The sequence below is a fragment of the Carassius gibelio genome, chromosome B1 (assembly GCF_023724105.1).
Source record: "Carassius gibelio isolate Cgi1373 ecotype wild population from Czech Republic chromosome B1, carGib1.2-hapl.c, whole genome shotgun sequence".
In the NCBI taxonomy this organism is placed as follows: domain Eukaryota; kingdom Metazoa; phylum Chordata; class Actinopteri; order Cypriniformes; family Cyprinidae; genus Carassius; species Carassius gibelio.
The window spans coordinates 16,015,891-16,038,373 of record NC_068396.1 but is presented as its reverse complement, the minus strand read 5'-3'; the positions used below and the strand labels follow the sequence as shown (position 1 = coordinate 16,038,373).

Genomic DNA, 22,483 nt, shown 5'->3' with positions numbered 1-22,483 from the left:
ACAATGTTTGGAGACATTTCATTAGAAACATACTGATATGATGAAAGTCACAAATTTCTCCATTTTCAATGTTGCAGTTAAAGTGCTTCCAGAAAGTCCAAGCAGGTACCGACAGTCTTCCAGAGATGTTTCTCACCGAGGAGGAGGACAGAGAAGAGAGAGTGAAAGAAGCTACCGAAGATCAGACTCTCTCCAACACAAAGGTATGTTAATAAAAGACACATTTGAAGAATTCAGATACAAAAGCCTCTAAGTGCCATCTGAAATGTTCTTCTAAAATGAGCATTTTTATCAGGCTCCTATGTTTAGGTTCAGTAAATGTATTCTAATGGCAATGTATAGGTCTTTTTCTACGCAATGAAAGGGAAATAACTAAACATAAATATATAGGAGCCTTATAAAAATGCACATATCAGAAGAAAATTTCAGATGGCACTTTTCACTTTTCTACATATTTATAATGAAATATTTTAGTTATTTATACTATAATGGGTAGCACTTTATTTTACAGTCCTGTTCCTCATGTACATACTATGTACTTATTAGTAATTACAATAACTATGTAATAATTACCCCTAAACCTAACCCTACCCCATGTAGTTACCTTGTATTACCAGAACTTTCTTAGATAAATACACTGTAAGTACACTATAAGTACATGTTAGTACACGTACTGTAAAATAAAGTGCAACCCTATAATGAATAATCCTGTGCACAGTAGCCTTTGTAGTGTCTGTTGTATTCTTCTATTAAATACATTCTACAAAATAACACAGTTCCAGTGATGAGTCATACAGAATATGTGTTATACAATAATTGTACCTTTTTACTAATGTGCTTATAAAATGTTTTGACTTTAATCTTATTTTAGCATTAGTATAGACCATGCTTCACTCATTCATTTTACCTTGCATTTTTTGTATTTTGTAATTCATAGAGATTTGTGTGTTAAACATGTTAAACGGTTTCCACTGGTAATATGCATCAATCATGAGACATCATCTACAGGCCAGAACAGAACTGCTAAACCTCTTCATGAGCACTAGAGCCCTTTTAGCATAAGCCGATTTTATACTTTTAGTTTGCTACTGTGTTACTGTGTAGTCATGTGTTTTTTTTTCTATTTTGTGTCTCTGAAATGAGGTTTCATATTTAAAACAGTATGAAAAATATTTGTTATATTTCATCTATATATGTTGATGGGGTTATTCAATTCAGACATTTGATAATATCAGATGTTTTAATTGAATATTTATATTTTTTGAATGCAAATATTTTCCACTATTGACTACACAGAAATCCTGGATCAACTATTAATTAAGTAAATGCATGAAACATTTTACATTTTCAATGAGTGAATTGTAATTACAAAGAATGAATGATGAATCATTGCAGTCAATAAATTTGTTGTTGTATATCCTTCATCATAAGATTTTACTTTGGCTCATGAGTCAGCATATACAGCCACTGTTTATTTAGTTGAGATTGCAGCTTACAGATATAGTTCTGGGAGTTTGAAAACATAGATAAGTGTGCTGCTCATGATTCAACTTTTCTATTTTCAGTTGGGGTGCTTGCTCTGACAGACAGAGCTTCTAAAGGCAACTTACACACAGTGAAAAGTTTGAGTACTGGCTAACCTCCAAAATAACAGCAAACCATCTGTCCTATTAAACAGCCTGCCGAAAGCATATGCTGTTCAAAGAGGCTTAAAATTCATGTTAAAATCAGCATAAACTTATTGACACGCGTTGGCTAAATGTTGTGTGTGCAGGAGCATGAAGATGAAGATTAAAGCAAACAGACTTTATTAACATAAGGAACTGAATGTAAGCGTTAGTGAGAAACCCAGAAGAAACATAGGCATATAAATACTAATACAAACAAAGAAATAATTAAGCAACAGCTGAACGAAAGTCAAATGATCAAATTATTAAACAAAAAAAAAGAGTTAATGTACTTAAGACAGCAATGACTGAAAACCAACTAAAAACTGTGATAACTGTGAAAGACTGAGTCTGTAGGTTGTAGCAAATTAGCTCAAAAGGGAAATGTATATGAATAATTATAAATAATTATAATTCATTACAATAGCAAGCACGCAGCTTTGCTGGAAAGCATGCAAAAGAGAGCACAAGGAATCATTGAGAGATTTACCAACACATGATCAATGTTGCTAAGTGCTAAGTTGCATTGTACGTGTTAAAACTTTTTATGTTTTGTGCGTTTTTGAATAGATGCATATTTAGATGCACATTTTTTGGGGCTGAAACCAATACCGATTTTAACTAAAACTTATTGGACATTTCCTATACCGATACCGATATTTGTCACTTCCTCTCTTAACTTTTTGAGAAGAATAGTGTGCAATCTTTTGTCTTTTGGTTACCATTAAAGTGCAGACAGCAGCACTAGGATTATGTAACAGACATTATACAGTTCAGTGCCTTCACGCAGTTAATTAATAAACCATTGGTTTATTATATCTGTCTTTTTTTTCTTATATAGCCAATATGCTGGTTGTAAATTGAGGAAAAATCGGCCGATAAAAATCGGTGGCATACATTGGTGCATCCCTAATATTTTGCTTATGTTTGGGCAGATGTATATGCATTTATGTGCAAATTTATATATTTTATTGTTTTTAGTATTATAGATTTTTTTTTTTCCGCGATTTTATCTTTCAAAGTTCTTTCTGCTATGATTCAATCAGTATTGCTAAGCATAAAAGTAAATAAACTTCAAAGTAATCTTCAAACTTATACTGTATCAACTGCCAGTAGTAACTGTAGCAGAATTAGAATTGTCTTCAGCTAATCTGTTTGTCCAGTGAACATTCAGTGTAATTTCATATCAACTCTAAGAAAGGATATTTTTGTGGCCACAGAAAATAACCCTCTTACAGTATTAATGCATTAGAGCAATTAGCTTGATCGGAATCGAAAAAGGGACATTATTCACAATTGGTGACAGAATCAGAAACTCATGTAATTCTTGCACAAAACCTCTGCTTCGTTTAGTTAAATGTACGATACTTGCATTGCCTTGGTCGAGTGTCCGGATGCAGTCTCGGATAAAAGTTTTGAATGGATTGAAGGTTTGGTGGTGTTGGAGCTATTCATGTTTTTACGGGTTTGAAGGGTGATGAACTCCAAAAGATGTTATTCTGGCTCAGTGGTGATTGTGAGAGTTTCTCCCAGATGAAGGTGATGAGAGAAGAGCACAGAACTCGAGATATTTCAGATGAAATCCAATAACAAGACGAAGCCGAAGCCTAGCACATACTAAGGGGTCCAGAAGAGTTCTAGCTCAGCATCCCCATCTTCTCAGTATCTTCTCTTAAAGAACCTAGACTGAGCTGTGTTAAAGCCTGCCAGGTGTGGCTGCGCCGTCTCTGGGGTTCAGCAACCAGAAAGTGGGAAGGTAATGAGAGACGAGTAAAAAGACAAAAAAAGCAAGGCGGGTCACTGCCTTTTAAGTTTTATAACAAGTGTATGATTCTAACAAAATATTGGCCTTTAGATGTTTTCAGAAAAGGAGATGGGTAGCTATATCAGACTGAGTACAGAAGCGAACTGAAATTGAGCGGAAGTACAAAGTCTGACGTAGTCAGGCTGGAAGTTTGTCAGACGGCCATGGAAATGCCCTTCAATGAAAACTCAAGATCTTTGCAATTTAACATCACAAAGTCATTTAGATTACACTGACTAAATTTGGTGTTAGTCAGTTTCTAGTAGGAGTTTGTTTAAATACAAAGCCTGAAACTAGCAAAAACTGCACAAAACTTGCAGAGACTTCTGTATAACCCCTTTTTTGTCCTTCATTTTGGCTTAGATTTCCAAATACATTTTGGGCCACTGTATTTTTGTATATATAATTTTAATTACTTACTAATTAAATAATATTTGTTTTATTATTTTTTTTTAGATATGACATATCCTCGATCATCTTCTCCCCCTGAAAACGGCCCTAGGTTTCATTCTGACCAGAGACAGAGAACTCTTCCCTCACGAGTCTCTCGACCTGAGCATTCTTCAGTACATCCTCGTGTATCACCCCAGGAGTCCACCCGCTCAAACCAGGGAATAGCCAGTGGCTCCACACGTCATGCTGAGTCATCATCCCTCTGCCATCGTGGGTCTACAAGTCTCCCGGAGCGTAGCAAGTCCAAGCCATCATGGCGACCAGTGCGAGAGGTTCTGAATGTAGACAGCGTGCTGAGTGAACTAGAGCGGCGTCAGCAACAGCAGCAGCGTGGGAGCCCTCGATGTGTCCGTCGCTTTGGCCATGAGAGAGGACTGATGAAGGAAAAACAAAAAGGTCTGATGACTATTTATGAAGATGACTCACGTTTGGAGACTGAAAGTCAAAGCTCCCAGGAGTCTCAGCGACAGATGATGGTGACAAGGCCTAAAGGTGGAGTAAATGTAGCACAGAGGAGTGATAACTGGATGATTCAGAGGACAGAATCAGGATACGAGAGCAGTGATAGGTTGAGCAGTGGTTCCACCAATCCTGACTCTCCAGGTGTTGAGAACTTCACAGGCAAAGAGCTCAGACTCAGTCAAGATTCACAGCACCTCAGGTAGGAGAAATTAAGTAGTTATAGGTGTTTGAGTTGTCCTTTGGATTCCTTGTTCTTGATTCAGTGGTGTATTTCCTCAGGGATCAAGGCCATATTAACCAAGGTGACTCAAAAACGGAGGCAGTGCGTTCTCCGCTGTACCACAGTGAGTATTAATCATATGCCATGCCACATGGTTTCTGGTTTAAACCTGTTTAAACCGTGCTGTCAGAATGAGAGCTCAAACAGCTGATAATCACAATAATCAACATGATTCCAGTCCATCAAGTGATAAACTGCATGTTTCTGAGAAACACATATTGTACATCATTAAGGTTTTTTAACTTGAACAGTTTCTTCTGGCTAAAATACCAGTAATGTGTAATAATGCATCATCCAGTGAAAAATGTCATCCCCTGTTGTCCTCTCACATCAAAAGCTACCATCATATTATTTGATCTGTGCATATTTCTCTTAAGATTCAGACGATATTACTTTTTCACTGGAGAAAGCAATATTAAGGATAGAGGACGTATTTTAGCCTGAAGCAAGCACATTTTATACCAAACATGAAGCTTTTGCTTCATAACAAATTAATCAAATTACTAGACCTGAATGAACCATTTTAATTCAGAGGACGCTTATTAATTAAGTATATAGTAAATATTAAATCATCTTTATAGTAAATAATCTTTTTACTTTGTATATGTGACACTGGAGCACAGTCATTCGTAGCACAGGTATATTTGTAGCAATAGCCAACAATACTTTTTTTTTTACAATACTTTTTATTTTATACCAAAATTCATTAGGATATTAAGTAAAGATCATGTTCCATGAAGATATTTTGTAAATTTCCTACCATAAATATATGAAAACTTAATTTTTGATTTGTAATATGCTTTGCTAAGGACATCTTCTAGACAACTTTAAAGGCAATTTTCTCAATATTTAGATTTTTTTGCACCCTCAGATTCCAGATTTTCAAATAGTTGTATATTTAACAAATATTGTTCTATCCTAACATCTCAATAAAAAGAAAAAAAAAAAAAGACCCTTATGACTGCTTTTGCATTCCAGGGTCACATGTATGTTTTTATCTTGGTGAAAATAAATAGTATAAATTAATATTAAAATGTCATGTTTGAACCAAACCATAAATATAATTTGAGAATACTAATACATTTGGGAAAACTAATAAATTTGCCTGTAATTTGAGTATATATTTTTAAGTTGGTCCAAAGTATAATATTTTTCTGTGTAACTAATTATTGTTTTTAAAGATTTTAAAACAGAAGTCATGGTCCGGTCAGTAGCCCATATTCTTGAGCAATGTTGAGATTTGGTGCTCATATAGGAGAGGTTGTTTTGAATCTAGTCAATGATTTCTCGGTCCTGTCCTTTTTGCCTTTTTTTCTGTCATAAAAAGCCATACAATTTCATAATTAAGCGTAGAAAGAGATGTCACAAAATGCACTTGTAAATTCTATTTCACTAATCAGTATATCACAAAATGACAATTCTGTAGAGGACTTTTATTTTATTATTTTAACAAAATACACAGAATGAGCATTTCAGGTCATATTTGGCACTTCACTGTGTAGCATGGTCTGTCTTAGTTTAAGCTATATATGAAACCAAGCTCCATCAAACCCCAAAAGAGAGACAGTCATTTGGAGTTGTTCCAAAAGACTGAATAACCTACAGTTTTGACATGTTTTTGTATACTTTGTGATTTTACGCAGCTGTAATTCTCACTAATTCCATGATAGCACATGGTAGCATGCCAAAAACTGATAAAATCTCTCTCTCCCCTTTTTCTACTTCACAAACGATAGAAGGAGCTTAAAATGTAAAACATTTTGCCCCATTAAAGACTGATATATATGGCATTGGAACACAAATTCTTTATAATTTTAAATTGCACTGTGGTTGATCAGGCTTGTGTGGCAGTCTTGTGTGGCATTTAGCTCCTAGTCCTTCAAATCCACATGTACTATTTCAGAGCCATCTTGGTTTCCCAGAATCTTCCCTTGGTTCATGGAATTTTAAAGCCCCTTCTTAGTAAAGAGAAAAGCACCAGAAGCCAGCAGGAGAGCACACATTCAGCAAAAGACAGACATGCAGGAGCATTGTTAAAGTAGAAAATGCAAAAACATCATTACAGTTGTAAAATGTATTCTATAAGCTTACTGAAGCCCAAATCTTTGACTTGAAGCACGTGTTGTATCCTGTGGCTTTATCCTCACATGGAGCTCAGCAGGTTGGCAGGAAAGAGATGAATAGTCTGTCTATTTATAAATAAGTGAGTAGGATGTGTCCTAGTGAGTGTGTCTGTGCCCACTGTGATCCAGCTAGCAGGATTTTGGCAGTTCTTTTCCTCTGTCGCTACACACCCATGGCAGAGATGCAAAAATTCACCTTTTAGGCTTTATTGTCTGTTGTTTGATGTCTCATGAAATAAACTATTGCACGTTCATTCCCTCAGGTAAACATTTGGTTAAAATTCAGGGAAAGAACTCAGAACATCTCATGAAAGGCAGCCCAAGTTCAAGGTATTTACAGGCTTTATCTTTACACTGCAAGTATGTTATAATGTAAAATTCACATATGTAAGAGTGTGACATGGTGTTATTTGAATCACAATTTTTCTTAGGGAATATTATGGAATCCTTTATATGAATATATATATATATATATATATATATATATATATATATATATATATATATATATATATATATATATATATATATATATATATATATATATATATATATATATTCATACTACGCATGCAAACACTGGAGACTGGAAACACAACTTTTGTAAAGGTGTTTTGTCTTTTGTTGTGTTCCAGAGTTAAATTTGGTAAACTCTTATTTGAGTATTTTTATTATGTAAAGAGTTTACATTTTGCATTTATCATCATTTGTTACATTAAAAAAAATAGATACAGCATAGAATGATATCATATCTCTACACTAAAGAGTCCAAAACAATTCTGCATGTTCAAAAACTAGTGTGACCACCCCATAACAATGATAAACAACATTTTGTAAACCTAAGATATTTGAAAATTGTATTACTTGATTGTTATACTACAAAACCTATAAAACATTTAAATCATTGGATTTTTTTTTTCTTGAAAATGTTTTCAAACGTTTTTTTTCTGAACCATATGGAACCACCATTAATGCAAGAGTGCATTTGTTTTAAACTAGATTTGCAAATAATTGTTCATTTTATTTATAGTGGACAACTATATACCATTGACTGCTTTACAGCAGAAATCTATAAGTCAAGTGTATAACAGTCCATTTTGAGTACACATGGAGAAACTCAATGAGTGGAGATGAAGATGTTAAAGGGTCATATGATGTTGCTAAAAAGAACATTGTTTTGTGTATTTGGTCTAATGAAATGTGTTTAATGCAGTTTAAGGTAAAAAAAAAACACATTATTTTCAACATAATGTACATTATTGTTCATTATATTATATTCCTCTATGCCCGCCTTTCTGAAATGCGACGTTTTTTTTTTTTTTTTTTACAAAGCTCTGATTGTATAGTGCATTGTGATTGGCCGAATGCCTAAAATGTGTGATGGAAATGTTACACTCCTTGCCATACTGTAATGCATGTCCCAGTAAGAACATCGGCACGACAAGACAAAAACAATCAAATTAAAAATGAGCCATTTATTGCATCCATTGTCCTCTTTTTGAAGGCCAAACTAAGTATTTTTGCTTTCACAGTAAAACAGCTTCTCCACAACATGGTGCCAGCGGCAACAGCGTGAATCAAAGTTACGCATTTGGGCGGCTTTATGCAAATCTTCCCACATCGTAATGTAGACATGTGGGGCCGTGTTTAAACAAGGCATTTTAGGAGGGTGTGGACGAGTCTAAACTTTTATTAAGAATATATCTATGGGTTTAAGACTTTAGTCTTTGCATCTTTAGGGATCTTTCCTTTTCACAAACAGCTTGTAACACTCCAACGAGAAAGGAAAATTTGAAATCACCTCATATGACATAATGACTGTAAACATTGTGAAATAAGGTGACGTCTAAATACATGTGTTCATGTATCACAGAAGGAAGCTGAAATCCTGTGGTGCCAGGAAAGGGGGCAATGCAGAGAAAGACCCATCGACTGGTGAACTTCAGGTAGAACAGGAAGTTTCCATGCGATGGCACCACAGCCCAGAAAGCCCCCTACTGCGCCGGCTTGGCAAGATCAACTGTTCAGAGTGTAACAGTTCTGATGAACTCACAAACCCTCTTTCAGAGCAAGAAGACAGCGCTTATCGTTCCAGCACCAGTGAAGTCGCTCCACATGAATCACCGGGGCCTAATCACAGTTACCTATTGCAGCCAAGGGAAGAATCAGCCATAGCTCCATCGATGCCAACTTACTCCAAACATGCACAGCGCCCCATCGAGATAAAGACTCCACCCTTCCGTCCAAGAATTTTACAGGAGCCATCACAGACCGCTTCTAGAGCCTCTGGTCGTGGCATTCCATCATTGCACACCACCGCAGTACACAGACGGATGGAAGTCAATGGCACATGCCTAAGCTCATCTGATGTGAGCTCAAAATCAGGTTCTGACCAGGAGAGAGGGGAGCAGGTGTCCAGCGAGCCTGAGGAAAGATCTTGTAGTTGGGATAAGCCATCTGCTTCAGTCTCTCCAGGATCTGGAGTGACGCTGACTACTTATTTCTCTGTGGATAATTGTATGACAGACACCTACAGACTAAAGTATCACCACCAGAGGCCGTTGGTCCTCTCCATGCCTGAGCCGAGAGGAACTGTTAAGGATGGGAGAGACCCTCAAACCTCAAGCCGTATAGAGAGCCAATCTGAGCGTCCCAAAAATAAGCCTGACCTTGGTATGTTAAAGTTCAGCTGATCTGTTCAATCAGTCATTGATACATTAATATATTGCCACAACCATTCAAAGGTTTTGAAAAGTAAAATGTTTTTTTTTAAGTTTCCTGTTCCCTTTCAGTGCGTCACTCTCTACGTCATGTCGGTGACCGTTGAATTGGTATCTTGCTTCGAGAGACCAATCTACTTAAACTAAACAAGCCAATGTAAACTAAATAAGCCAATGCACATTGGCATGCAATTATTGCATCCAGCTGCAGCTGATCACGTCATGTGTCTGCGAGCATGGCTCTGTTACCTCCAGGGGGCGGAGCTCCATGTCCTCTTTCACGATCTAGTGCTTATCCTGGCAGGTTCAAGGCGAGGCCTATTTTCACCAGTAGTACCGATGGTTTGAGGAATACAGTGGTGGCAAACCCTCAGGGAAAACCAACCCTCGTGGGCCCACCACTACTCTAGCACCTCAGATCCAGTTGAGCAGCCAGTGGAATGTGCTGGGCCCTTTTCAAATAACATACATGCGGTATCCTGCAGGGCTCCTCCCGATGACTGAATGTCGATCACTGCATCGGAGGGAGAGCTCTCTGAGGAAGATTTGGCTGTGCTCCCTCTGAGATGGTGGCAATGCCTGTATTGGATCCAGAGATTACAGCTATGCCTTCCCGGGCTGCCGAGAAGGTAGGGCTCGAGTGGAAACCTCCACCACGTTCTGAGTCTTCCAGGCTGGTTGATTGGTTTCTCTTGGTGTCTCATGCTGGTTCTCAGCGCCCGCACTGATGCCTTTCTTCCAGGAAGTGCATGATGAGCTCAACAGGTCATGGACAGAACTTTATTCTGCTAGAAACTGGCCTGTGGGCTCCTCCTCCTTCACCACCCTTGACGGTGGTATATGGATTTCCCCCTGGTAGAGCAGTCAGTTGCGTTTCAGTTGTGTCCTAATGCCGCCTCTGGCCATGTCATGTGGTCTGTGGAGAACCTGCTTCCTCCTTACACACTAAGGCATTACTGCAAGTGCACCAGGCCAAGGCACTGAAGGACCTGCACAAGGGAGGTCATGACCCAGAATTTCTCAGAGAACTCCATACCACTACTGACCTGGTGTTATGAGCAACGAAGGACACTGGGTTGTGCGATGTCTGCTATGGTGGTTCAGGAGCGCCAAAAGTGGCTGTGTGGTCGATATGAGGGGCGCTGACAAAGTTTGGTTTGTTAATGCCCCTGTGTCCCAGACCGTCCTATTCAGCAATGCAGTCGAGAGCCTGGGCCAGAAGCAGACTGATGCGGTTGGTCACACTCTGCTCCTGTGGTCAGCTGCTGCCTCCACCCAGCTGCAGTGCCCCAGCCTGCTCGTCGCCTGCTTGTCTGCTCCTGCGAGTCACGTTGACCCAACACAGGACCTCACTCATCCTACTCATTCACCAGCCGGCAGCAGCGGGTGTTTCGAGACCCTACTCACGCAAAGCATTGCACCGCACACTCAGACTCCTCTCCTGCGTTCCACCTTGCTGCCTCACTGCGGGGACAGCAGTGTTCTGTTGGTCCAGCTTGCATGGTATCTAGATTCCTCACAGAGGAACATGCGCAGTAATTGCTGACCTGCTTGAATTCGTTCAAGGGCAGGATGGCGGTCCCACTGAAACTATTTCATAGGCTCCAGGGGCATATGGCAGCTGCAGCAGGGCTATTGCATATGAGACCACTTCAGCACTGGCTTCATGGCCGAGTCCTGAGGTGGGTGTGGCAGCTTGCTATACTGGCGTGTCATCAATCCTTCACCCTGTGGTCAGATCTTATGTTTCTCCGGGCAGGAGTGCCCCTGAAACAGGTCACCAAGCATGCTGTGGTTTACACAGATGCCTCCATCACCAGCTGGGGGGGCCACGTACAATGGGCACACAGTTTCAGGGGTATGGACGGGTCCCCATCTGCACTGGCATATCAATTGCCTAGAGTTGTTAGCAGTGTGCCTTGCCTTGAAACATCTCAAAGGGTGCTTACGAAGCAAGCACGTGCTGATCCGAATGGACAACACAGTGACTGTTGCATACATCAACCAACAAGGTGGTCTGCGCTCCCGTCACATGTCGCAAATCACCTGCCACCTCCTCCTTTGGAGTCAGAAGGTTCTGAGGTCACTTAATGCCATTCACATTCTGGGCCTGCTCAACCATACAGCCGATGAGCTGTCTCGAGCTATGCTCCCAGAAGAGTGGTGAACCCATCCCCGGATGTTCCAGCTGATTTGGAGACATTTCGGAGCCACTCAAGTTGACCTGTTTGCCTCTCCAGAGACCTCTTACTGCCAGTTGTTCTGCTCCCTGACCAAGGGAACACTTAGCATGGGTGCACTGGCACACAGCTGGCCGCCGGGCCTCTGCAAGTATGTGCCTCCCCCAGTGAGCCTTCTTGCACAGATGCTGTGCAAGGTCAGGGAGAATGAGGAGCAGGTCTTGCTTGTGGCACCGTATTGGCCCACTCTGACTTGGTTCCTCGAGCTAGTGCTCCTCGTGACAGCCCCTCCATGGTGGATTCCTCTGAGGAGGGATCTACTGACTCAGAGACAGGGTACCCTGTGTCACTTTATGAAACTTCATGTCTGGTCCTAGGAAGGGATGCGGAAGTTCTTGGTGACCTCCCCCCAGAGGTAGTAGACACCATCACTTCAGCGGGAGCACCATATATGAGACACACGCCTTGAAGTGGACCATGTTCTTCGAGTGGTGTTCTTCTTATTGAGAAGACCGCTGTAGATGCCCGATCAGGGTCATGCTTTCCTTTTTGAAGCAAGAGCTGGAGCGACGGCTTTCTCCCTCCACCCTTAAAGTCAATGTCACTGTGATCACTGCTAACCATGACCCCATGGAAGGGAAGTCGCTAGGTAAGCATGACCTGGTCATCAGTTTCCTTATGAGGGCCAGAGGGTTAAATCCTCCACTGCCCCCCTCCATACCTTCTTGGGACCTGTCTCTAGTGCTTAAAACACTACAGCAAAGCCCATTTAAGCCTTTGCACTCAGTCAAGCTAAAGTTTCTTTCATTGAAAATTCTGCTCCTGCTTACACAAATTTTCGGTCAACGATTTGTGCCTAGAGTTTGGGCCAGTTGGCCCGGCTATGTGCCCAAGGTTCAAACCTTCAAACTCCCTTCTGGGATCAGGTGGTGAGCCTGCAAGCGCTTTTCCATATGCACCTACTGTAAATGGATGTTCATATGTGTATTTGCTCCTGAGACTTCCTTCCTTCGAGAAGGATGGGGCTTCCACAGCATCCCTGTTCCAAGTGGAACAGATACATTTTCCTGTGTGATCCAATCTCACAGAATGGTTAGTGCTATGACAACGGAGAGTGGTCCTCTTGTTGCGAGCACCAGCCTACACCAAAAAAAAGGGTGCAGACGGCTCACACAGGGCACTGGAAGGCATAGCATACAAGGCAATTTGGTAGAGGATCCCAATCCGTTGGTCACCGACATGACGTCGCTACGGTAGCTGTACCACCGCTGAACAGCTCGGTAACTTAGTTCCTTAGCGAAAACATGATATGCATTGCACCTGCAGCCTTTTTATGCTCACACTGTGATCAGCTGCAATTGCATGCCAATGTACATTGGCTCTTTAGTATACACTCTAAGTAGATTGGTCTCTCAAAGCAAGATCCCAATTCGTTGGTCACTAACGTGACATCTCCGTTCCCTCCTTCAGGGAACGAGGGTTACATACGTTACAAAGACATTCTCACAAGACAAATTTTATTCCACAATAACACAGTAAAAAATTTAATTAATATCAGAATAAAACATTTATTTATTTATTTTAGCTTACAATTTTAAAATACAATATTAAAACAAACATTTTAAGCTCCTTCGTTTAGTGTAACACAGTTCTTCAGAAATCATTCTAATATGCTGATTTGGTGCTCAGGAAACACTTTTTGTGCTGCATAATATTTTAGCAAAAACTAATGTATACATTTTAGGATTCTTTGGTTACAAAAAGTGTACATTTAAGTGTTACATTTGTAACACTGGAAATGTCTTTACTGTCACTTTTTTTTAAATTATATATGTTCTTGCTGAATAAGAGTTTTACATCTTTCTGATCTCAAACTTTTGAACGCTGATACATGTATTTCATAAATTATTCTTTCCAGGCAATAGCAACAATAAGCCCACTGCTAAATGGCACCCTGTCACTTCAAAAGGGCTAGATGAACATGGATATTTGTAAATGTTGAGGTAAGTTCACACTAGCAATGTACTGACTTCAAACACTTTATTGACTTTATTAGATATTGCATTTGATAACACAAACTAACGATTTAGAACTAATACATTTATTACATTTGTTCACGATACCTACTAACTTTTGTTAACAAATACTTATTGTAAAGCTAATTATTAATATCAAAGGCTGTGGTAAATAATGATCCTCTTTTTTACTGCAGTGCAGTGTTTAAAACCTATGTTGTAAACTATTGTGTCTATGGTGTCAGTCAGAAATTTTCAAAAAATTGTCATTTTACTGTTCTACACTTACAGCTTTCTGGTTACTTTGTGTTTATTGGTGTCTCATATACAGAGTAATATTTCATTTGAATAGAGCTGAGCTAACACAGCAAACATCAGTGCAGATATCAGCCATTTTTCACCTAAATAACGCACAGAATTGTGCTGAGAAAGACCATAAAAGAACATAAAGCAATGAAACTGTTTTCAAGCTTTGGGCAGCCAAACATTTTGCTGAGCCAAGCAAACTAAGATAGTTATAAGGCAGTGGTGCATGCAGTTAGGGGGATTGATAGTAGAATTTGTTTTTCCTAAACATAACCTGTTAAGAAAAAGGCAAACTAATAAACAAACACAATGGGCTCTACTATTTTATTAAATTTCCTTGAGTGATTTTATTTGGGTATGAATTGGAAACAGCATACTAGCATACTAGACTTACTATTTCTGCCATATAAACATATGGTAAAATAGTAAGAGTAGTGTGCTGCAGGGTTGTTATTGTTAACTAAACCTATTTAAAATCATTTATAAAATCATTAAAAGAAAATATAAACATTAGTTGAAAAATTTATAAATAAAATGAATGAAAATGAAATAAATAAATAAAAAAATAAAAAAATGACATCACATAAAAATCATTAAGCTACTTAATAATATTAATAAACACTGTAATAGTAAATAATAACACCAAATAAAACCAAATTAACACTGTGCTGTTGAATGACTATTCATAGTTTGCGCTTTGAGATAATAATGAATGAATAGTTGTGTTCAACCTTTTAACTGGTACTTTATGTATTTAAAAAATATTCATTCATCCATCCATTCTCCAAACTGCTTACTGTCTGTAGGGTCACATGTATTTAAAAACAATGCAATATAATCAATCTTCTTTCTTATCAGGTCCTGGTGACCCAATGAGAAGTAATGCAAGAGAATTGCCAAAGATGTGAAAAAAAAGGATTGTTTTGTACTTGTAATTACAATGTATTTGTATTTGAGGGGCAGCATAGGAGAGACTTGTCCTTTTGTACCCTCTTCCTGTAAATTGTGATGTTCAAGTATCTTATAAGAGCCATCCACAGGAGGGCAGTATGCACTTTGGTTTGAATCAGTATTTGCTTGTGAACAGGAATGAACATTTTATGCTGAATATCCAATTAATTGATGATCTTTTACTGAAATGTGACAGGTAACAGAGCATATATATATATATATATATATATATATATATATATATATATATATATATATATATATATATATATATATATATATATATATGAAACAAAGAATGGTCAGAGTCTTAAAGAGAAAAATAGTGATTATGTTGTTAACTTTAATTTTATTGCAAATGGACCTTTGTATATACTCCCTAGAGGTTGTTTGTGGAGTGCCTTCCTGCTATTTTTTTTTCATGAAAAATACTGACATGATTCAAAATAAATGAATAATGTAAAATTATATCCTCTATATATTTTTGGAGATGTCTATGCAGTTATTTTTATTCTTTGTGTAATAAACTTCAAATGTTCAATCACTGGTGCAGTCTGTTTCTTTGTACTGTATTTTTTTTATATCTAATATACTTTCCTTTTAGAAAATCAACAATCATGCTCTACCTGTGCTGACTCAATTGATTTTTATTTTAAATAAGTTAATTCAACACAAATGATGACACATACTGCATATAAATAAAACTGCTCACTAAAGGATGTAAAAATGGCTTTATTACCACAAATATCAAAACTCACAGTGCAAATGACACATGATTTACATACATACTGTGTAAACTTTAGGGCTACCAATTGTTAAAACCATTATTTACAGGTTGAACATCCATGGCTACAACATGTAAAAGTTTCATATCGTCCCACTAGAAGTGTAATTTAGAAATTTTGCGAATGGTCAATTTAGCTCCTCTTGAAAATCCTCTTGGCCTCAACTCCTTCATAGGTATAGCTCTGTAAGCAAATAAAAAAACTGTTAGACAACACAAGTTTTGATCTGAGGCTCTGTCTTCATTCATAATTAACAACAACTTACCTGTACGAGTTCATCGCCTATAATCTTCCTGGTTGTTATTAGCACCTTTCCGTTGTCCTTGCGTGTGAAAGTTCCCTTAAGCATATCTCCCTCCATGACCCAGGATCCCTACAATCAGAAGGTCTGTGGTCAGACTCACTTTGAACTGAGCAGTGATAGTCTAGTTCACCAATAACTGATTGTTTCTTAAGGAGGCATGTACAGAGGGTGTTATAAATGTTACATATTCTTATCTGTCACTCAAATATTCAAACTGTGAACTTTGTTGTTTCCACTTCCATTAGAAAAGCACAAGCAAATGGCCAGCTTGCAACATTCAGCAAATGTGACATGTGACTCTGATTAAACACAAAAGAGTTAATGTATAACATCACAATCCCATGTTATTGTTTTCATCACCATTCAGAACTGCTCAACATGCGTCTCAACCTTTGTCCTTGATTATTACACTTTCAGAAATAAAAACCTGTCACTGGGGTGGTACCATTTCAAAATATGTTTAAAAGGTGCATAGCAGTACTTCGAAGGTGCATATCAGTACTGCCTCAGTGATTTTTTCTTTTTGTATCCTTTTTTTCCAAAGAAGCTTTTTGCAGCAATGGAAAAACCACTCTCGGTCACCCAAAGAACCTTTAAGCTCTTAAAGGAACATGTTTTATTTAGTGTGAAGAATGATTTATATAATCTAAAGAACATTTTTTTCTCTATTAAGAACCTTTTTGTGCAATAAGAGTTTCCATGGATGTTAAAGGGACTTTATGGAATCAGGAACCTTTAGAGTATATAAGACTGAAAACACCTAAGATTGTTGAACTTACTGTGAGCTCAGTGCCGTCTGCCAGAGAATAGTCAAAGGTGACACCCAGAGTAAAGTCAATTTCCAGTGTGCGGAAAGTGCTGACTTCCTTCACGTGGAACTTGTCTCCGGTCTGCTCCAGTGTGATCTTCAGGTTGTCATGAGAAGCTAGTTTCCTTTTAACCATGTTGATGCCTGTTGAAAATATGCAGTTCATGTGCACCTTATAAATAATGACTGACTGAAAGACTGACTGACTGAAATTCAAAGAATCTTGCACCGTTTGATCTCGGATTCAACAATTAGAAATTCCTGTGTCCACTTACCCATTTCTTCCATGAACTTCTCATAGTTCTCATTGCGGTCGACTTTCCAGGTCCCGTTGAAGGTCATGATGACAGACAGTCTGCTGTGATTCTGACGGCGACTTAACTTTACCCTGTGCCTATCTTTTATACCTGTGCAAGTGACAGCACGCTGTCTTATCTTAGTATTATCTTCATGCTGATGTGGCTGAGTAAAGCTCACCTAGTATAAATCTCACCCTCCCTCCAGGCTTTACATTACACATCCCAGCATGCCTTGCATCTTCATTAATTGTGCAACAGAGTGGAGGCTTCAAGTCATTCCATAAGAACAAGCACTCACTTGTATTGTGTGGTCAAATATTCACATTGCTGTAGCGTCTTTGTTGGTCACACACAAAGTCCTGCTTTTGTTTGAATTGTTTGCTGTTTAAACTGTAGGGTGTGTCTGTTCAGTCGTTGTGGTTTATGTTGCAAGAACTGAGGGGTGTATTTTGGAAATGAATTTTAGCAAGCGTAATTTGACATGTATTAAACATGTTGAGAACTGCGAAAGGCGAAACTCATCATGTTTGACCTGACTCACCGGTTTACTGAAAATTATTCACTGTTAGTGCTTACAGTGATTCAATTATTGAGTGAAAAGAGCTGTGGCATATTTACTGATAACTCGACAAGACTTGCCAATAAAAAAAAATCAAAGCACAAACATGTGGTGTGGAAGTTTGATCTGGAGACACCAAGACATGATAAAGAGATAGAAAGAGATATGATAATCTCTGATAATGGTTTATTTTATCATTACCTCGGTCTTAATCTCACAAAAGGGCAATATAAGAAGACCTTTGAAGACCTTTGGTATCGTCCCATTGAAAGAGAAGATAAGAAAAACTGAACTAATCTATCATATTCAAGGTTTAAAAAAGTTCACAAAGTTGTGGTCATATGTTTGTCTGCAAAATAATGAATGGTTTTAACAAAACAACAGTGATCTTATATTGGTAAAAAAAAAAAAAAATCTTTGGATAAAACCCGAAGGTTCCAGGTTTAAGTCTCACTGCCGGCAGGAGTTGTAGCTGTGTGTGTGTGTGTGTGTGTAAAAAATATATAAAAAAATAGCTGCCCACTGCTCGGTGGTGCGTGTTCACGTTGTGTACCCTCCTAACTGCTGTGTGTGTGCATTTGGATGGATTAAATGCAGAGCACCAGTTCAGAGTATGGGTTACCATACTTAGCAAAATGTCACGACTTATACTTAAAAAAATAAAAAAATAAAATATTACTCACCCCAACATCAGTGTTTTATGCACAATATTTTTTTTTTCTGCATAATATGTGATTTTACAAGTCATGTGCTTTTTTGAGGCTTCTGTGATTCATAGACTTTAAGATTATCTTTTTTTTCTGCACAATTCTATGAAACATGAAAGGTTGTTTATTAATCAGGATGAAGTCATGCTAGGTTGCTGTAATCCAATTTTCTTGTGAACTTGAACTCTATCACTAGGGCATCAATTATCTTCCCATTGACTCTTAGCTTAGACAAATGATGTTTCAATCTTTTTATGACATAATTAGTGGTGAACTTGCCATGTTGTTGTATTTTACTACAGAGAAAGTAGTAATTGCTAGCAAAGTTTATGTCCAGAAGTTAATGATCAACTACATAATCTGTAATATACATATAAATGTTGATTTCTCTAATATGGGAAGTGGAAATATTGAAAATATTGGTGTTATAGTGTCTTCAAAGTCCAAGGTGAACTATAAATTGCAGTAAAGTAAATTTTGTATTAATTTTCAGATCTAAGCAACAAAGTAGTTACATATTCATACCACAAGAAGGAGACAGTTGCTCCAATATTAGACGAGAGACTCTTGGAGAGTGACTCACATTCATGTGTGAGGAGCAGGCTTATTGCTTTAGTATTTGTTAATGTCTGACAGTAAAAAAAAGGTACATTTTGTCCCTGGTGATGATAATACATTAGCCTGCTCATATTGTTGAAGAGTTTTTGCTTAAATTTAAGCAGTAAAAATTATGATCCCAGTAAGCATTTTCACAATTTCCAGAAAATAAACCCCTTCAGTATATTTAATCAATCTGTACATTCCTGACATTTATACTTTTTGTTAATGTTTCTTTTCATAACACACTGTCTGTAAAGAGACTGAGCCCGAGGGTCTGTGTCTGACTTTACTAAAAACAATGATTTTAGATTTGACTTTGCTTATATATTTTTTTTTTGACAATATGACCATGTATTTAGAGCAGCAAGACAGACTTACGAATATGTTTAGAGGCATTACAATGACATACTCATGAAGGCTACTAAATATTTTTTATTTTATAAAAGAAAAACTCCCAGTAGCAATGCTATTATTACAATGGTATTTTGTTTTTATCCTACAACACAAACAAAAAATTAGACTATGCAAATCTTTTAAATAATATTTTAATACAAGACTTAAATAAATGCTGCAAACAGAGGTGTACATAAAAGCAGGTGACATGATAGATTTCCGATAAAAAGATCTGTGACAATGAATACAAACTTTCACACCAATGAAATATATCCACATTTTAAATAATTAATATCACTTAAAAAATTGTTTAGAGTCGATTCATTGATGCAATAACTACTAGTAACACAAGAACATTAGTGTAAATGTATTGTAAATTGTGATCATAAAATAACTTATATGCACAGGTTAAACAATTTCTCTGATGCAATGTGAGATTGTAAATATGATTCCAATGTGCAGGCATTTTTATTATTTAAAGCATCATGATCCGCTGAAACATGAAAAACTAATTCAGTCAAGCATATTTAATTATGGTTAAAAAGAGTATTTCCAATATAATACATTGGTACAGTAACAAAATGTGCCGTGATTCTGAACACAGAAGGTTAATTTGTTAATTATTGAGTGCATTTATAACAAACAAACAAACAAACAAATGTTAAAGCTATTTTTAAGCTGTAGTGTTCTTAATATTAAATATCAATACTCAGACATATAGTACTTAATACAAAGAGAAAAGTTTTTTTTTTTTTTGCTCAGTTATGGAAAAAAAATTCTGGACTTTGTAGTGATCTACTGTAAATACTGTCACTTTATTTACTATAAATAAAGCAAGATGAAAACAAACAGTGATGAGCATGTCTGCACATTGCATAGTGTATTTGTACCATGTTCCAGTTTTATTCTGAAGTGCTATTTTATTAAATATATTCAATAGCTGGCATTCGATTAGTATGATTAATATCAAATGGACAGTCATTTCCATATTTCTACATAAAAAGTGTAGAGCTGTTTATCTTTAGCTATGTAATACCCTTTTCCCCATATGTTGTCATTATCTGTGAATGAGAGATAATTGGCACTTGAAATGCAGGGGTCACTAAAGAACACACTTAATTTGAGAGTTGAAGAATAAAAATGATCTTAATGAAGAAAGCGAAGTACACTCCTATTTACTGTATAGATTTCAGAAAGAAGAAATTCGCTGAGAACACAATAAAAATTGCACCACTGCGGCTCTATGGCGTGTCTGTTAGGTCTTGCGTGAGAGAAACCACACTTTCATTGGTTCTTTTTTTCCTTTCATGGTTACAGGTCCTCTGTACTCCAAATGAAACTGCGGATCAGCGTTTTCCACTGACTTCAAACACCTGAAACAAAACAACACAATAACAGCATTCAATTTATTCACACAAATATGCTGTATTATATATATATATATATATATATATATATATATATACTAATCTCACAAATTAGTTTCTAGTCTAGTCTAGTGTAGTGTATTATTAAAATTCATGTTGGTTGTCATAATTTTATTAATTGATTATTTCTGATTTTATATCCTGTACAGGGGATACAGAAGTAAAAACAAAAAAACAAAAAAAACTTTGGCTAACTTAATAGTTGACTTTTTTTCACAGTGTTTATATTTTATGAAATAGTCAGTGTACAATGAATATACTTTTTAGAAGTTTATTAAAAAACACTGTAAACGGTAGTACCCTGTACCCTTTACATGCTTTCACCCATGGAAAAATATATATACAGTATGTGCTCTGTGCATTGTTACAGGGTACTACTTTTTACAGTGTTTGTAGTAACCTTTTAAAAGTATATTAATTGTACACTAAATATTTCAGAAAATATAAACACAGTGTAAACAATCAAAATTGGTGTAGAAACACTTCACACTCATAAATTCTTAGGGACAGATTTACTTAACAGGGCAATTTAGCGTTAGAGCGCAATTCCATAAAAGTGTTGATGGGGTGATTTACTGACAATGTGCACATTAAACAACATATGGGTGTACTCACACTAGCCAGTTTGAACCGTGCCCGAGTGCGTTTGACCACCAAAGCGTGGTTCGTTTGACTAGTGTAAGTGCTCCAAACTGTGCCCGGGCGCGGCTCGATTAGCCGGCCCTGGCCCGCTTGGAAGAGGTGGGCCAGGGCACGGTTCAGTTGGACTCGGGCGCGGTTCGCATGCAGTGTGAGCGCTAACCGTGCCGGAGCACGGAAAAGGACGCATTGCGTCACGGTTTTGCGACGCTCCAAAACCAACCTGCCAGGGAAAGGGTCGCTTTGGTCTACGGCAGAAGTGCAAAACGCATAAAAACTAAAAACTGCAAAGTCCTTGCTGCACTTCAGCTGGCCTGGCACCTCAGCTGCAAACATCCTCATACGAGCAGCACGATTACGTGAAAATTTTCGCGCCACTAAGGCGACACATCTGTTTAACAACAGGCTGTGAGAGGGCTGTGGACCAAATGACACAAAATTATCCACAAAGATAACAGAGCGATGGACTCCATTAGCCGTGTTTCCACTATCGAGCTAGGACCGGGCGTGCTAGTGCGTGCCAGGGCCAGCCGCGTTTCCACTGTCACTTCCGGGGATTGATCGTGCCTCGCCAGGGCTTCCTCAGGGCCAACGGCCAGGTTTTTTCGGCCCGACGAAAACCTTGGGCCAAAGCGGGCCAGCTGGGGCTAGAGGAGGGGTTATGAACAAAGGCGGAGTTTCTCCGTGTCTAGAGAGCGTCAGTGCGGATCATTTCAGAAAGATAACAGCTGTAACACCAGCATTAAAGACGTTTTAAAATAAGTTGAGCTCAAAACTCTCTTTCAGTCAGCAGCGAGTGATTGAAATAACTTGATCCAATGTGGATTATAATCACCATACAAGGCAGAAATATTTATAAGCGATGAAAAAGATATGCACGCTAAACATGTTACCATAGTAAACATGGTAAAATATGACCGCTTGAAGAAATTACGTCAGCTTCTTATTCTATATCACAGTCGTGTATTTATTAAGTAACTTAATATTATCTGTCACAAGCC

At 37.8% G+C, this 22,483-nt stretch overlaps 3 protein-coding genes across 3 annotated transcripts in view; 1 reads left to right on the top strand and 2 right to left on the bottom strand.

The window, feature by feature from the left end:
• usp53b (ubiquitin specific peptidase 53b) overlaps window positions 1–15,165 on the top strand; it is a 31,517-nt gene extending 16,352 nt beyond the window's left edge. Inside the window, exons 12-18 of the mRNA XM_052544797.1 lie at window positions 78–203; window positions 3,928–4,585; window positions 4,666–4,730; window positions 7,053–7,119; window positions 8,663–9,462; window positions 13,608–13,692; window positions 14,869–15,165. Of these exons, the coding sequence (XP_052400757.1) occupies window positions 78–203; window positions 3,928–4,585; window positions 4,666–4,730; window positions 7,053–7,119; window positions 8,663–9,462; window positions 13,608–13,684 (1,793 nt within the window). The 3' untranslated portion in view covers window positions 13,685–13,692; window positions 14,869–15,165. The remainder of the gene's footprint in view (window positions 1–77; window positions 204–3,927; window positions 4,586–4,665; window positions 4,731–7,052; window positions 7,120–8,662; window positions 9,463–13,607; window positions 13,693–14,868) is intronic.
• Window positions 15,166–15,673: 508 nt separating this feature from the next.
• Window positions 15,674–17,305, bottom strand: LOC127949157 (fatty acid-binding protein, intestinal). Its single transcript, XM_052546129.1, has 4 exons — window positions 17,134–17,305; window positions 16,830–17,002; window positions 16,012–16,119; window positions 15,674–15,929 (listed from the first exon to the last, which is right to left on the bottom strand). Exons 1-4 carry the CDS (start codon window positions 17,198–17,200, stop codon window positions 15,879–15,881), a joined length of 399 nt encoding a protein of 132 aa, XP_052402089.1. The 5' UTR covers window positions 17,201–17,305; the 3' UTR covers window positions 15,674–15,878.
• Window positions 17,306–19,552: 2,247 nt separating this feature from the next.
• LOC127949598 (guanylate cyclase soluble subunit beta-1) overlaps window positions 19,553–22,483 on the bottom strand; it is a 34,162-nt gene continuing 31,231 nt past the window's right edge. Inside the window, exon 13 of the mRNA XM_052547026.1 lies at window positions 19,553–20,789. Coding sequence (XP_052402986.1) covers window positions 20,672–20,789 — 118 coding nt within the window. The 3' untranslated portion in view covers window positions 19,553–20,671. The remainder of the gene's footprint in view (window positions 20,790–22,483) is intronic.

Coding starts and splice junctions, on each gene's coding strand:
- LOC127949157 (XM_052546129.1), bottom strand. CDS start 17,200: ATGACCTTCAACGGGACCTGGAAAGTCGACCGCAATGAGAACTATGAG. Junction 17,003..17,133: donor GAAGTTCATGGAAGAAATGG/GTAAGTGGACAC, acceptor TATTTTCAACAG/GCATCAACATGGTTAAAAGG. Junction 16,120..16,829: donor CAGACGGCACTGAGCTCACA/GTAAGTTCAACA, acceptor TTCTGATTGTAG/GGATCCTGGGTCATGGAGGG.